This window comes from Mobula birostris, chromosome 5, assembly GCF_030028105.1.
Source record: "Mobula birostris isolate sMobBir1 chromosome 5, sMobBir1.hap1, whole genome shotgun sequence".
In the NCBI taxonomy this organism is placed as follows: Eukaryota; Metazoa; Chordata; class Chondrichthyes; order Myliobatiformes; family Myliobatidae; genus Mobula; species Mobula birostris.
This window is the reverse complement of record NC_092374.1, coordinates 159,885,830-159,901,097: the sequence shown is the minus strand read 5'-3', so window position 1 is coordinate 159,901,097 and position 15,268 is coordinate 159,885,830. Positions and strand designations below refer to the sequence as shown.

At 44.0% G+C, this 15,268-nt stretch overlaps 2 protein-coding genes across 5 annotated transcripts in view; one reads left to right on the top strand and one right to left on the bottom strand.

Annotated features, from left to right (window-relative positions):
* Positions 1-7,011, bottom strand: part of mzt1 (mitotic spindle organizing protein 1) — a 34,993-nt gene extending 27,982 nt beyond the window's left edge. Inside the window, exon 1 of the mRNA XM_072257311.1 lies at positions 6,954-7,011. Coding sequence (XP_072113412.1) covers positions 6,954-6,999 — 46 coding nt within the window. The 5' untranslated portion in view covers positions 7,000-7,011. The remainder of the gene's footprint in view (positions 1-6,953) is intronic.
* Positions 7,012-7,248: 237 nt separating this feature from the next.
* Positions 7,249-15,268, top strand: part of bora (bora aurora kinase A activator) — a 32,256-nt gene continuing 24,236 nt past the window's right edge. Inside the window, exons 1-2 of one of the 4 annotated variants that reach the window (XM_072257307.1) lie at positions 7,249-7,311; positions 12,724-12,932. In XM_072257307.1, the coding sequence (XP_072113408.1) occupies positions 12,768-12,932 (165 nt within the window). In that variant the 5' untranslated portion in view covers positions 7,249-7,311; positions 12,724-12,767. Of the gene's footprint in view, positions 7,330-10,191; positions 10,233-12,723; positions 12,933-15,268 lie in introns of those variants that run through there. The other 3 variants (XM_072257308.1, XM_072257306.1, XM_072257310.1) reach the window with 3 other exon arrangements.

The window sequence follows — 15,268 nt, the reverse complement described above, 5'->3', positions numbered from 1 at the left end:
GTTATTCATTAATTTGAGGCAAAACATAACTAGATGTATTTAAATGGATAATTCCCATATCTCAAGTTTTTTATGGCATTTATCGGGCCCACTGTCCACTCATTAATACACAATCCAGCCCACACAGACAAAAAGGTTGCGGACCCCTGCTCTAACCCAACAACATGGCAAGAGTAGCCTCAATGCAAGGAGTGCAATGGCTCATGATGACTACTATCACATTATCAAAAGTTAAAGTGGATACAGGTGCCGGTACGGGTGAAAGTGATTTAACCCTTTTCTACTACCCAACTTAATAGTTGTGGCGTTTTCCATAAATCTGTTACCACATTCGGTTAACTTCAAATTTTCATTTCAAGTTAACAACTGATGTGTTTTTGGAAAAGAATTCAAAACTGCTAGCACCTTATGCCTGCAAGAAAATGAATTCAGAGTTGTATATGGTGACGTATATGTACTTTGATAATTAATTTACTTCAAACTTTGTTCTTTGTGCTTTGACATAGGAGGAGGAACAGGTTCTCAAGCCCCCTCAGTACTACAATCATTCTTTAGGTTCACAGCCATTTTAATTGCAGATTTCAACCCCACTTTCCACCTTATCTCTGTAACCTTGATTCATAAGAAGTTTACACAATCTATTTCAACTTGAATATACTAAAAAGATTCAGACTCCAGAAGTCTCTTTGGGGTAAGAATTCAGGTGCACATTCTTCTCAAGGAGATTACTTATCTCAATTTTAAATCATGTCATTCCAATCCTTCTCGGAAACTAAGAAAACAAGGAACACGTTCTCACAGTGAAAAAGGATCTAGTGCTTTCCTGGCATACATGACAAATAAATGATGAATGAGGAGCAGCACATATTGGCCAGGTGGAAACCCGCATCACAGACCACAAGAGATGTATCTATTTGGGTTACTCAGAGAAAATGGTGGTAGCAGAACATTGCCTTTGCAATGGTCTTAGGATTGACTTCGACTGCACAAACCTACTGTGCCACACCAATGGCTTTTGGGACCTCCTGATAAAGGAAGCCATTGAAATAAAACTAGAGAAAAAAAATTTTAACAAAAACAAAGGTCTCACTCTAAATAAGAATTGGAATTCAATGGTAAACAAGGTGGATCAACGGAAAACTGATTGGATGAGGACTAGCCAAACAGGAGAGACATGACGAGATCATAAATACCACCAGACTAGTCATGCCGAGGCATCATCCCTGATGAAGATGGCAGTTTGTTATTGAATTGTCAGTTAAATCAATACCTGTACCTGACTGGAACCCGAGAAATGTTCATTCTCACAGCATCTACCTATCAAGATAATGCAGAATCTTGCATATTCTAGGTTCTTCCTATCCACAACAAGATTTCTGAACAGTCCATGATCACGACTTCATTATTCTTTACCTTCGTGCTATTTTATTTTTTAGTAACTCTACTTTTTTGCACTGAGTTGCTGTGACAAAACAGGATTTTGCATCACACAAGTTAGTGATAATAAAACTGATCCACCTCTCACTCTTCTAAACTTTAGAGTCTAAGCCCAATTACCTTAACCTAGAAATCAATCAAGTAATTTTATTGATCATGTTTGTATTGGCATACAAAGTAGCCAATTGCACCCATCACGTCCAGAATGGCACCAAAGGAGCAATTCCATTAGTCTCAGCCCCCTCTCATTTCTCCATACCACAGTGACTTATACTCCCTCTATGATAGAGAGCTCTCAGTAAATGCACTCCTTACACATGCACACAAACATTGCCTTGTGATTTGCTGTCATTGCACTGAGTGCATGCACTTCAATGACTTTCCCCAGTATAGTCTCATAATGGGTTTTAAGTCAAGCTGATGCTCTCAGGGTGGCTTTGTGGCACCTTTACTGCCATAGCTGGGGGGATAGTCTATTTCTTTAGTAACGTGTAGATGTTGGTTGTATACTGTATTTAAGGTAGATATTTCTGTTTATTTTGCAATAGGATTGTAACTACTTTGTGAAGTTCATCATATTCTAATCCATGTGCAGTCTTAAGTTAACTTTATCCGTGTGCGCGCAAGTTCTTAACTCCTGGTGGAGTCGTCGGGGCGCTGTCATGACAAGCTCTTCGGTATGCGTGTCTTGAGCATCTGAAACCTGGCGGAGCCCATCCATCTCCAGGTTTTTTTTTTTTACGAGGTCGACACTCAACCCAGGCACGGATGGACAGCGTGCAAGGAAGCCGGCCGGATTCGAACTCAGGACCTCTCGCCCCAAAGTCCAGCACTGATGCCACTACGCCAGGGGTCCCCAACCTTTTTTGCACCGCAGACCGGTTTAATATTGACAATATTCTTGAGGACCGGCCGACTTGGGGGGGGGGGGGGGGTTAATCGCAACTGGAATATAGGTGATAAGTCAACTATAAGTCACTTATCAGTGGCTAATACACTCAATTTTGTTTCTAAAAGGGTTTCTCTAGTGAATTTAATATTAAACATGCAGCGCATATTTTCCTCACATGAATATAGTGATAAGTATCAAAAGACATCAAAGGATTCACAATTGGAGGCCATAATATAAATAACATCAGATATGCTGATGACATCGTACTAATAGCTGACTCAGAAACAAAACTTAAAGAACTACTCACTATAGTGGCAGCAGAAAGTAATCGCAGAGGCCTCTCAATCAACACCAAGAAGACAGAAAGCATGGTCATCTCCAGAAAGACAAACATCCCACAATGTGTGATCAAGATCGGAAATACAAACATCGAACAAGTCAACAAATTCAAATATCTTGGCAGCCTAATAACAAGTAATGGCAGGTGCGACACAGATATCAAATACAGAATAGCAATGGTGAAAGAAGCTTTCCAAAAAATGAAGACCATATTAACAGACAGAAAGATGAGCACGTACACTAAAAACAGAATACTGCAGTGCTACATTTATTCTATCTTGACTTAGGGAAGTGAATGCTGTACCATTTCTCCAACAATGGAAAAGAGACTGGAAGTAGCTGAATTATGGTTCTACAGGAGAATGTTAAAAATATCATGGATCACACACACATCAAATGAAGAAGTTCTCAGAAGAGCCCGAGCAGTTCGATCACTCATACCAACAATAAGAGAGACAACTCAGATTCCTGTCGAAGGGTCTCGGCCTGAAACGTCAACTGTACCTCTTCCTAGAGATGCTGCCTGGCCTGCTGCGTTCACCAGCAACTTTGATGTGTGTTGCTCAGATTCCTAGGACACATCATGCGGAAAGATGAACTAGGAAAACTCATACTCTCTGGAAAGATTGAGGGGAGTAAACCTAGAGGAAGACCTCGGCATATGTACATCAAAAGCCTAGCCAGGTGGTTACACATCGAGGAAATGGAAGTCATCCAGAAAACGAAGGATAGATCTATATGGAAAACCATGGTCGGCAATGTCAGCATTGGATATGGTACCTAGACAGACAGAATATAGTGATAAGTCAATTATAAGTGATAAGGGGGTTCCTTATGTCCAGTCTATTCCGCAATTTAGTTTTCGTTGCATTCATTGTAGAAAACTCCGCTTCGCAGAGATATGATGTTGGAAATGGAAGCAATGTTTTCAGTGCTTTCGTGGCTATCTCAGGATATTCAGCCTTGACTTTGATCCAGAATGCCGGCAGAGATGTTATGTCAAATATACTTTTCAGCCCACCGTCATTTGCAAGCTCGAGGAGTTGATTTTCTTCCCACGCTGACATGGATGATGCACCGGGGATATTCACAAATGGGTCACGGACCCATTCCTTTGCACGTCTTGGGCCATTTGCGGTTGGGAAGTAACACTCGAATTCTGTCAACAGCGAAGATAGGTGATCGCGCACCAGCTGTGAGAAGGACAGTGCAGCCTCAGTCTCTCCCAAAATCCCAGCTAATGTTGGGAACATGTCAAATATGCCCCTGTCCACTCGCTGTCCCCACAGTTCCAGTTTGGCTGTGAAAGCAGACACTTTATCTGCCAACTTGAAGACAGTCGTCATTCTACCCTGAAGTGACAAATTGAGTTCATTGAGCAGGTAGAAGATGTCACACAGATAAGCCAGTTTTGCTATCCACTCCTCGTCACTGAAGTGTGCTGCCAGTGGTGACTTTTTTCCTGAAAAAAATCTCTGCAGCTGCTCTCTTAACTCAAAAACCCTGGCCAGGGCTCTCCCCCTTGACAGCCACCTGACTTCAGTGTGTAAGAGAAGGTATTTGTGCTCTGCATCCATTTCCTTGCAAAGCTGTTCAAACAGACATGAGTTGAGGGCTTTTGCTTTGATGTGATTGACAACTTCAACAACGTCATTCAAAACGCTGTTAAGATCAGGTGACATTTTTCAGCTAGCCAGCATTTCCCAGTGTGTGACACAGTGTGCAGACTGGCACTCAGGTGCAACCTCTTTGACTTGGGTAGTGAAACCAGACTCGTTAAGCCATTCCAAAAGCTGTGCTTCGATGTCCTCCTCTATGTCATCGATTCTCCTTGAAACTGTGGTAGCTGAAAGAGAAACCTATGTCATCTTGTTAGCTGCAGCTTCTCCCAACAGTTCACAGCACGTCCTTGGCAGCAGGCAGAATCAATTCTTCACCAACAGTGAAAGGCTTCTTAGCCTTAGCAATACGGGTAGCCACTAAGTATGACGCTCTCAGAGCAGCAGCATTTTTGCGGAGGTGGTGACTCTCAGCACCTGCTTCTGTCCCACTTGCTCACGTTTTTTTCTGCTCAAAAAACTCAACGGGTTTGTCTTTAAGTGCAGGGTGCTTGGACTCAAGGTGTCGAAGCAGTTTTGAGGGCTTCACTGCCTCATTAGACAGCTTGCCTCCACATATCACACAAGGGGGCTTGGAGCATGCGAGTCACCGGTCGCAATAAAGCCATATTTTATGTACAACTCGTTGTATTTTCTGTTGAAGGAAGCTTTCGTTTTTTTTGCAGTCTCGGCCTCAGCTGCCTATGCGTTATTATCATCGTTAGGCCTTTTATGTCCCCTACCATCTCTTCCAAAGAAACTCTAAAGCGACGTTTGATTTTTACTCGTCGAGTAGCTGTATGTTAATGACTGACTGATGTCTCACGTGCGTTCAAGTTCAACAGTGGGCGTGACAGGGAATGAGGAAAGGTGCAGTTGACTCATATCGTTTCCTCGCGGCCCGGTAGCGCATGCTTTGCGGCCCGGTGGTTGGGGACCACTGCACTACGCCACCAGCCGAAGTTAAACTTTATGGGTAATTAAAGATGGTATGTCCTAGTGCCTAAAAAATGGGGCTCATCACTCTCAGTGGGAGATCAACTGCCAGGAGTTCACTGGACAAAAATAGTATGCGTTGCTATTATGTTTTCTAGTAGATATCTTTTTGTAAATATTGGCAGTTTTCTTTTCACTATTTTTGCTAACTTTTGTTTTTGACGCACCTCATAAACACTCTTGCACTAAAGCGCTTAAGCAACTCAAGCCATTTTTTCCCTTCGCTTTCGTAACCCACCTGTCTAACACCCTCACAAGCTCATTAACATATATTTGATCTCTGTGACCAAGAATAACACAGTAATCAACCAGAACAATATAGGCATGTGACATCATATCACTTATGAATTCACAACTGTAGCAAGTGTAACCATAGATCAACTGGTTTCCTTCCTTTACACACAGTGAACGAATCAGACACCAGCCTATTCCAAGACCAAAATAATTGTCACAGTCTGTTGTTCATCAGCAGCAGCAGGTCCCAGGCTTTAGTGCAGCTCCAGCTGACTGTGTCAAACTACGTTGGGACACGGTGGCATTAATCAAGTTTCATTTTTTGCATCCTATAGCAGCCTGTCCAGATACTTCATTCCTCAAGCTGAGCCTCTGGCAATCCACCAGCAGCAGGAACTGTCAGCGGTAGGAACCTCCCTGCACGATTTCAAGAGCTTTGGCCTGCTTTCAGGGCCCATACAAATGGTCGCCCTGCCACCTCCATGTCTTCCCCAGTCAGAGGAGAATCAAGAGAATGCTGGAGGCTGAGCAGCATCTGTGGTCAGAGGAATTCGCTATGCTTTGGGCCAAAATTCTGCCTCAGGACAAAGAGCAGTGATAGTCATTACAAAGAGGTGATGGGGAGTGGTGCATTATTGCCAGTAGGTTTTGAACAGGAAAGCAATGAAGGATGACAGTAAATTTCAGCCAGGAGGGTCAGGAGGAGGAGGAGATGGAGTTTGAGACACACAAGGGGATGACTGATGGAGACAGATAAATAAAGGAGAAGCACACGTAACCAAGTGGTGAAGGAGAAGACAGCTGAAGGGTGATAAGCGAAGACACACAAAGACCACCGGTACTGGAATCTGATAAAGATCGCGACAATGGAAAAGAAACAAGCAGGAGTCGAAAGGCAAACAGGGGAAAATCTGCAGATGCTGGAAATCCAAGCAACATACATAAAGTGCTGGCGGAACTCAAGCGGCCAGGCAGCATCTAAGGAAAAGAGTAAAGAGCCGAGACCCAAAGCAGATGACAGCAGAGCTATATGGGGCAGTGATGAAATATCTGGGTAGTAAGAGGATAGAATGGAGGGGAGAATAAAACAAATAAATAATAGTGGTATGCGAAACAGGACGTCCAAGAAGATCGGAAGGAAATAGGAACATAGGAAGGACGACACGCAGTCCGGTTGTGAAGGGTGGATTGTTAGGAGCTGTTCCTCCATGTTAAGTTTAGTCTTATCTGGGCAGGTTGATGTGTGATAGCATGGGGAATTGAAACAAGTATTCGCGAGCTCCAGAGCGACCACTGTGGATCAAGCTCCCATCGCTCTGCCGGCCCCACCAGTGCGGCCGACACGCAGAGAAGCAACTCGGGGAAGGAGCACCCAGAGTAAGCTTCAAAGGCAGTCAACAGCCGAACTTGACTGAGCAATGAGACGAAACATCGACAGCTGCAGGAGCCACACTCACCGTCCATCGTCTCCCGCACCGCGTTCAGATTCGCCGCACCCGCCATTGCTTCACCTTTCACCCGGAAGCGCACCTAACAGGCCCCCTCAATAACATTTAAAAATTCACTCTAGCCACTTTGATAGAACATTCTCAGCCGAAAATTTCAGAGAAAGGCGACAAAGATGAATTCTTTTATTTTTTGTTCTGACAAAGTCGGGATTATGTACCGGTTTACTTTCAATAAAGTTTGTTGTGAAACCGTCGGTTTGGGATCGCGGCGGCAGTTTGAATTTGATTGGCTGAGCGGAGGGAGCACGCTGATTGGCTGACGGCTGGTGCAGCGATTTCAGGGCAACGAACTCAGAGTGGAGGAGAGGTAAAGGATGGAGGGATGGTGAGAGAAAGCGGCTGAAAGAGGGATTATCGGTGAGGGAAAGAGGGAGGGAGGATGAAAGGGGCACAGAAAGGTGAGAGAACGGAGTAACGAAATGAGGGATGGTGAGAGTTACAAAGGAGGGATGATGACAGAAGGTAAAGGGAAAGATGGTGAGAGGAGTAGGGATGGTAATAGAGAGGTGAGCGATAGCGAGCAAGAGAGTTGAACTGGGGAGGAATGGTGAGGGTCAGAGGTGAAGTAGGGAGGGAGTGCGGAGTAGATGGGTGAAGTAGGGAGGGAGTGCGGAGGACACTGGTGAAGGAGGGAGGGAGTGCGGAGGAAACGGGTGAAGGAGGGAGGGAGTGCGGAGGAGACGGGTGAAGTAGGGAGGGAGTGCGGAGGAGACGGGTGAAGTAGGGAGGGAGTGCGGAGGAGACGGGTGAAGTAGGGAGGGAGTGCGGAGGAGACGGGTGAAGTAGGGAGGGAGTGCGGAGGAGACGGGTGAAGTAGGGAGGGAGGGAGTGTGGAGGGGATGGGTGAAGTAGGGAGGGAGTGCGGAGGAGACGGGTGAAGGAGGGAGGGAGTGCGGAGGGGTTGGGTGAAGTAGGGAGGGAGGGAGTTCGGAGGAGACGGGTGAAGGAGGGAGGGGGTGCGGAGGAGACGGGTGAAGGAGGGAGGGAGTGCGGAGGAGACGGGTGAAGTAGGGAGGGAGTGCGGAGGAGACGGGTGAAGTAGGGAGGGAGTGCGGAGGAGACGGGTGAAGTAGGGAGGGAGTGCGGAGGAGACGGGTGAAGTAGGGAGGGAGGGAGTGTGGAGGGGATGGGTGAAGTAGGGAGGGAGTGCGGAGGAGACGGGTGAAGGAGGGAGGGGGTGCGGAGGAGACGGGTGAAGGAGGGAGGGAGTGAGGAGGAGACGGGTGAAGTAGGGAGGGAGGGAGTGCGGAGGAGACGGGTGAAGTAGGGAGGGAGGAGTGTGGAGAAGACGGGTGAAGGAGAGAGGGAGAGGGGTGGCCTAGGAAGGAATGGTGAGAAAGAAGGGTGAAGTACAGAGGGATGGCAGGAGAAAGTGGGGGGGACAGGGAGCGATGACGGGGAGAGCGGGGAGAAGCAGGGAGGGATGACAGGGAGAGCAGGGAGAAGCAGGGAGGGATGACGAGGAGAGGGGGAGAAGCAGGGAGGGATGACGAGGAGAGGGGAGAAGCAGGGAGGGATGATGAGGAGAGGGGGGAGAAATGGAGGGATAACAGGGAAAGGGGGGAGAAGCAGGGAGGGATGAGGGGAGGGGGGGAAGTGGGCGCATGATGGGGAGAGTGGGGGAAGCAGGGAGGGATGGGGGAGGGGGAGAGAAGCAGGGAGGGATGAGGGGAGAGGGGGGAGAAACAGGGAGGGATGGGGGGAGAGGGGAAGCAGGGAGGGATGACGGGGAGAGGGGGGAGAAACAGGGAGGGATGATGGGGAGAGGAGGGAGAAACGGAGGGATGAGGGGAGAAACGGAGGAATGAGGGGGAAGCAGGGAGGGATGACGGGGAGAGGGGGGAGAAGCAGGGGGAATGATGGGGAGAGAAATTGAGGGATGAGGGGAGGGGAGAGAAGCAGGGAGGGATGACGGGGAGAGGGAGAGAAGCAGGGGGAATGATGGGGAGAGAAGTGGGGGGATGACAGGGAGGGGGGATGGTAGGGAGGGATGGAGAGGTGAGGGGGAGAAGCAGGGAGGGATGACGGGCAGAGGGGGAGAAGTAGGGAAGGTTGCCAAGGACTCAAGGATGGAAGTGGTAGGGATGGTGAGACAGTGGTGAAGGAGGATGGGATAGAATGGTAGGTGAGTGGGAGAGCAAGAGAAAGGATTGGAGGGAGGGATGTTGGAGTGAAGGGAGACAGAAGAGGGGTTGAGGATGGGAGGGACAGAGCGGGAGTTGAAGGAGAAACGGATGAAAAGAAACTAAGTGGGAAGGGGTTTTAGGATGGGGAACTGGTGAAGAGATGAATAGATCAGGAAGGGGATGCCAAGAGAGGCAGGAGTTTATGGGGTCATAGAAGGGGGATTAAAAATGAAGGAAGGGGAGATGGGGTAAGAATAGAAATGAGAGACAAATGTAATCGAAGGACAAGATTAAAAACTGCAGAGTTAAAGTGTGTGAGAGAGGGACAGCTGCAATACATATAATGAGGAAAGTATAGAGAAAGGAGGTAAAAGAAGGAGTGAGGTAATGTGAGAGGTTGAGAAAAGAAGGAAGGGTGTAGAGTGAGAAGAGGGAGTTGGAGAGACAAAGGTAAAGTTGGAGAGAGGGAAGGAGGTGAAATATGTGTGAGGAATTAGGGTTAAAGAGTGAATAAAAGAGGGAGCAACAGAAATGGAGAAGGATATAATGGAGATAAGGAAAAGAGTGCAAGATAGAAGTAGGAAGGAGTGAAAGAAAGCAAGCAAGTTTATTACTATAGCACTTTTCAAACACAAGGCAGTTCAAAGTGCTTTATGTAGAACAAAATATAAGAATCAAAATATAGAATATACTGTCTATATATTCAGACAGTATATAAGAGTAAAATCACACAACAATAGAAATAGAAGTTACAACGCAGGAGATTCTAATTAAATGCTACAGCAAAAAGAAAAGTCTTAAGACTCAATGTAAAAGAGCTTAAAGCTGGGACAGACTTCAGATCATCTGGAAAGTCATATAAGGAGCATATTAACTAAAAACTGCTTCACCATGTTTAGTTTTGACCCTGCAGACAGTAAGCAAACCCGACCCAGATGACCTGGCAACTCAGGAGGTTGATAATGCAGCAAAAGATCAGAGATGTATTTTGGCTCTAGACCATTCATTCATAAACCCATAGTAATATTTTAAAGTCTATCCTCTGATGGACAGGAAGCCAGTATACCGATTGGGAGTGATGCATTCTACTTTCTTGGTCTTGGTGAGGACTCTAGCTGCAGCTGTCTGAGGGACTTTTTTTTTTCAGAGACCTGTGAAAATACCATTGCAATGGTCAAGCCTACAAAAAATAAATGCATGGACGAGTTTTCTAGATCTTGCTGAGACATAAGCCCTTTAATTCTCAGTGTATTTTTAGGATCATAGTAGGCTGTCTTAATGTAGTAATTAATTTAGTAATTGTCTTAATGTGGTAGTTAAAATAAGTTGTCCATCATAACACCAAGGTTTCTGGCTTGGTCAGTAATGACAGGGATTCTAAGTGAGCACTGACTTTTAATTGTTCTTTTTTGGCACCAACAACATTTTTTTCAGTTTTCTCTTTGTTTAACTGGAGGAAATTTTGGCTCATCCAATCAGTGATTTGTCTAATAGTTTTTTTTTAGTAGTTGTATGGGACCATAATCACTTGATGACACTGTCATATAAATCTGAGTGTCATATGCATAATTAAGGTAAGATTACGATGACTTGAACCAGAGGGACCATGTATATGTTCAACAAAAGAAGCCCCAGTATGGACCCTTGAAGCAGTCCACAGGTCATTTTTGTTCGGTCAGAAATGCAGCTACTGATGGATATAAAATATAAATACAAATTAAAATGCCTTAGGACTCTACTGGAAATTCCCACCCTGTCCAGTCTGTCCAGTAATATGCCATGGTCAACTGTGTCAAAAGCTGCACTGAGATCCAGTAAAACCAAAACTGAATTTTTATCATCATCATGGTTTAAGCCGTGTCATTTAAAACCTTAACCAGAACTGTCTCAGTGATATGGTGTTGTCGAAATCCAGACGGGAAAACATCCATACAGTTGCTTCGTGCCAAAAAGCTAATAAGTTGCTGATAAACAACCTTTTCAATGGTTTTACTTAAACATGGTAATTTTGATATAGGCCTGTAGTTATTAATTACTGAGGCATCTAGGTTGTTCTTTTTTAAAAGAGACTTAATAACTGCAGTTTTTAGGGCTTTTGGAAAGCAGCCTGATAAAAGAGAGTTGTGGACTATTTTCAGAATGTCTGGTGCCATGCAATTAACATTTTTTTAAAAGGTTATAGGGAAGGTGTCAAGGGAACGTGAGGAGGATTTCAGGTGTAGCACAATTTCTTCTAAAGTTTTACAGTCAATAGGTTTGAATTGTGTCATCTTAACTAAATTAGTTGTGGGTGAGTGAAAGGATGCCACTGACTTCTGACCTGATGCAGAGACTGAAAGCATGCCTAACCTTCTGAATTTTATCAGCTTAAAAAAAAAGAACACAAGGTCATTACGTGACTTTGTAGATAGAAGTTCAGTTCCTACTGATATAGGACGATGTGTGAGCCTATCAACTGTAGCAAAAGAGGCATGTGCATTATTGCTGTTTGAAGGACTGCCTTGCACATCTCAGCTCTAAATTATAGATGTCAAGAGTTTCTTTATAGATATTATAATGGACCTGGAGTTTTGTTTTCTGCCACAACTGAAGGGGAAAAGGGTGGATAGAGAGAAAGCAGAAAGGACACACAGTGAAGGAGTTTGAGAGAGACTGAAGAAGGAAAGGTAGATAGTGAGTTGAGAGGGCAAAGGATAGTGAGAAAATAATCTGAGAAAAGGAGGCAAAGAAGTAAAGGAGGGACAGATAGAGGGAAGAATGCACAAGGAAATGGAGTAAGTGAGACAGGCAAAGAAGATAGAATAGAGCAGAGAATGAGGGAGTGAGACAGGTAAAGAAGGAGGAATAGATTGAGACAGAAAAATCAACAAGATTTTGAGATGTAAGTGAGAGTCCAAGGGAAGAATAGACAGCCAAAGATCATGAGGAGGTAAATGTGTTAGTGCCCATGAGAGAGACATAAAGGGATAGATAGATGTTTATATAAGCTCAGAGGCAAACGTGTAAGAAGTTGATGGAGGTTAAAGAGGTGAGGGTGGAAGTAAAGACGTGAAAAGAGAAGGGGATGAATAATGGGGGCCAAGGAACAATGGAGGTGATTGATGGGAGAGGGGTGATTGCTTTGGAGTAAAGGTTGGGGTGGATGGGTAAGAACAAAAACAAGAAGTGCAGAAACAAAGAGAAAGGGTTGGAGGGGTTAGGTGTATTTGGACAGGGGGTGGGGGGGAGAGTGTGGATGTAAGGAAGATGTAGGAAACTGGCTGTGAGAGGGGATGTAGATGTGTGTAATATACTAAGCGAGGAGTAGAAAGGGATCTGTTTTCAACACTTGCTGTTTATCAATTGAACAAGATTTTGTATTGTCTACATCTGTTACCTTGTACTGTATGTTCCATTATGTGCATCTTCTCTATCTGTCAATGTGGTTGACATGGTTATTGGAAAGGACATGCTTTTAAAGGTTTGAATACTTCCTCATAACTTTTTAAGTAGAATATCTGGGAGAGTAAGGTGTCAAAGTTTAAAAAAAGCATATATTTCAGATTTTATAAACAAATTGTTTACTTTTCATGTGTGTTTTTGTTTTCTCCTAGAGCTAAACAACTGAAAGTGGAGAACTGCTATATACCATTGAAGGATGGGTGATGTGAAAAATGAGACAAGGTCAAATATAACACCGGACACACCTGGACGGCCTCCCGTCTTGAATCCTTTTGAGAGTCCTGGTGATTATGCAAGACTGCACAAGCCGGTGGTTCCCAGCCCCTCTGTCTTCAGATTGGTGAAAACCCCTGATTCTGAAGTTAGTGACATTAATGTGCAAAACGCTACTCAGCAATATAGGCTACGTCCACACTACGCCGGATAATTTTGAAAACGAAGCTTTTTCTCTTTGTTTTGACCCTCCGTCCACACCGAACTGGTGTTTTCATACCCTGAAAACGGAGATTTTCGAAAACACTCTCCAGGGTGTAAATTTGGAAACGGTTGTTTCGCGTTGTAGTGTGTACGGGGTAAATGGAGAGATTTTAAAACGTTATCATGACAACACCACAACAACAATGCTTTTTCTGCTTCTGCTTGGGACTGCGCAAGCACTGCAGGATGGCTGTTCTTGGTTCTTGATCCTCCAAAATATTCCGCATGGAATTTAAATTGGAGGTGGCTTTCAAGCTGGTCCTCTCAGTTTCTGTTTGTATCTTCTGTTCTTCTGCCCGTACCCTCGATCTCCTGTACTTCGGAGTCTCCAGGCCAGCACTGTCACTGACTGACCACCGCTGTTATAACGCGAAGTCGGTGTGAATGGCGTGAGAGTTAAATTGTAAAGTGAGCTTTTTTGACTAGATCCCCTAAATTGATCTGATTGAGTCTATCTTTAGAAATACTGTGCGGGTCTGGTGGCAGAAGATTCCACTCACTTGTTGATCTTGGGTAGAGGACGGCTTCATGCATGTGTTGTTTATTGTCTACGTTAATAGTTTGTTTGGAATTAAACATCTCCACTGCTTTGCTGACTTTGTAGTCGTTTGTAACTCGCAGAAACAGCTCAACCTCATTGTCTGTCTAAACGGAGAGGTCCAGTCTGATTTTTCCAGCGGAGGTTTCCTTTGTATTCCTCGAAGACATTGTTGAAAACTTTCTTTCGCTGTTGTTGTTGGTACTCTAGTTTTGTTCTATGGAAATAGCACAACGCTGCCGCGGAAACGTAAATATTATACCATTTCCTCTTCGCTTGTTTTCTGTAGATGTGTCTGCGTATGCCCAGTAGGAGTAGATTCGCCTAAATATCCGTTTTGGTGTGGACAGAGATATTTTGAAAAACGCGTAGTGTGGACGCCTGTCGTTTTTACTCGAAACCGGCGTTTTCAAAATTATCCAGCGTAGTGAGGATGTAGCCATAGTATTTTCTGTATAATTAAAAGTAGTTACCAGCTGGAGAGGGAAACAGCATTAACACCTTTAGATCAGTGACCTCCTCAGAACCAAAAGTTATTAAGTTAGAAATTAAAGTGACCTTTTCCTCTCTACAAATAATTCCTGACCTGAGAACTTACTTTTAGTATAGTTTTGTTACTATTTCTCATTTACTGTATTTGCAGTTTTTATTTCTAATTACTTTTCAATTACTGTATTTTGCTTTTATTTTGAAAGAATACAAAAGAGGCATCATAAAAAGGATTAGTCATTATCAAATTAGTAACTGCTTTTAGTAGTTAGAGAGAAAATGGATAAAATCAAGGAATAACTCATAACTTTCACTGGTCAACTTTTTTTTTGTTTATGATAGACCACTTAAAGCTGAACACAAATATAATTTCTGACTACTTGTATCAAATAGGAATTTGGAAAAACGGGAAATTAACTTCTGTTGAATATAATGTGTGTAATTGCATAGTGTGCTGATGGCTTGCAATAGTTCAACTAAGCTAAAAATGTTTTGTTGCTGATTTTTGTTTGTACTCTGAGGCTACTGGCTTAAGTATTGAACAATAATCAGTCAGCATTGATGGACTCCAGTTGCCCTGAAACCGTTTCTCCATGGCCACTATATCTTGGTGGAGTCTCACCGTGCTCATCACTGACAGTGCCAAGATTTGCAGGGAAGAAGTCTAAATGGGAATACAAAAAATTAACCTTTTGTGACATGTTGCACTTCATGGTTTTGTATGATTGAAGCATATTGTCAACCAGCTGCACCTAGTTTGGTGCTGTGTAGTTGCCAAGGAAATTTTCAACAACATCCTTGAATGCTTCCATGTGATTTTTCTCTGGTTCCACTAGTTCTTGGAGTTGCCTGTGAATGACTTGTAGACCAATCCTGGCATCAATTATTTTGACTGGAATTTTGAATTGAAATAACAAAATTCAAAAAAATGGTGTGGGATAGGGAAATTTCATGATGATTTTCATGGTCAGTAGCCCAAAATCTATAAGATACACCCAGAAGTATTCAGGCAGCAATATCTTTGTTGTGTGAACGAGTTCTGTTCTTTTGCTCAATTTAGACCCTTGAACGTGTGGTTGCAAATAGTCTTGAAAACAATTTATAAACTACAGATCAACACACTAAATGCTCTAGGAAGTCAGGTAGCACTGGATACAGTTGATGACTCTAACAAACTTGCAGGTGAAATGTTG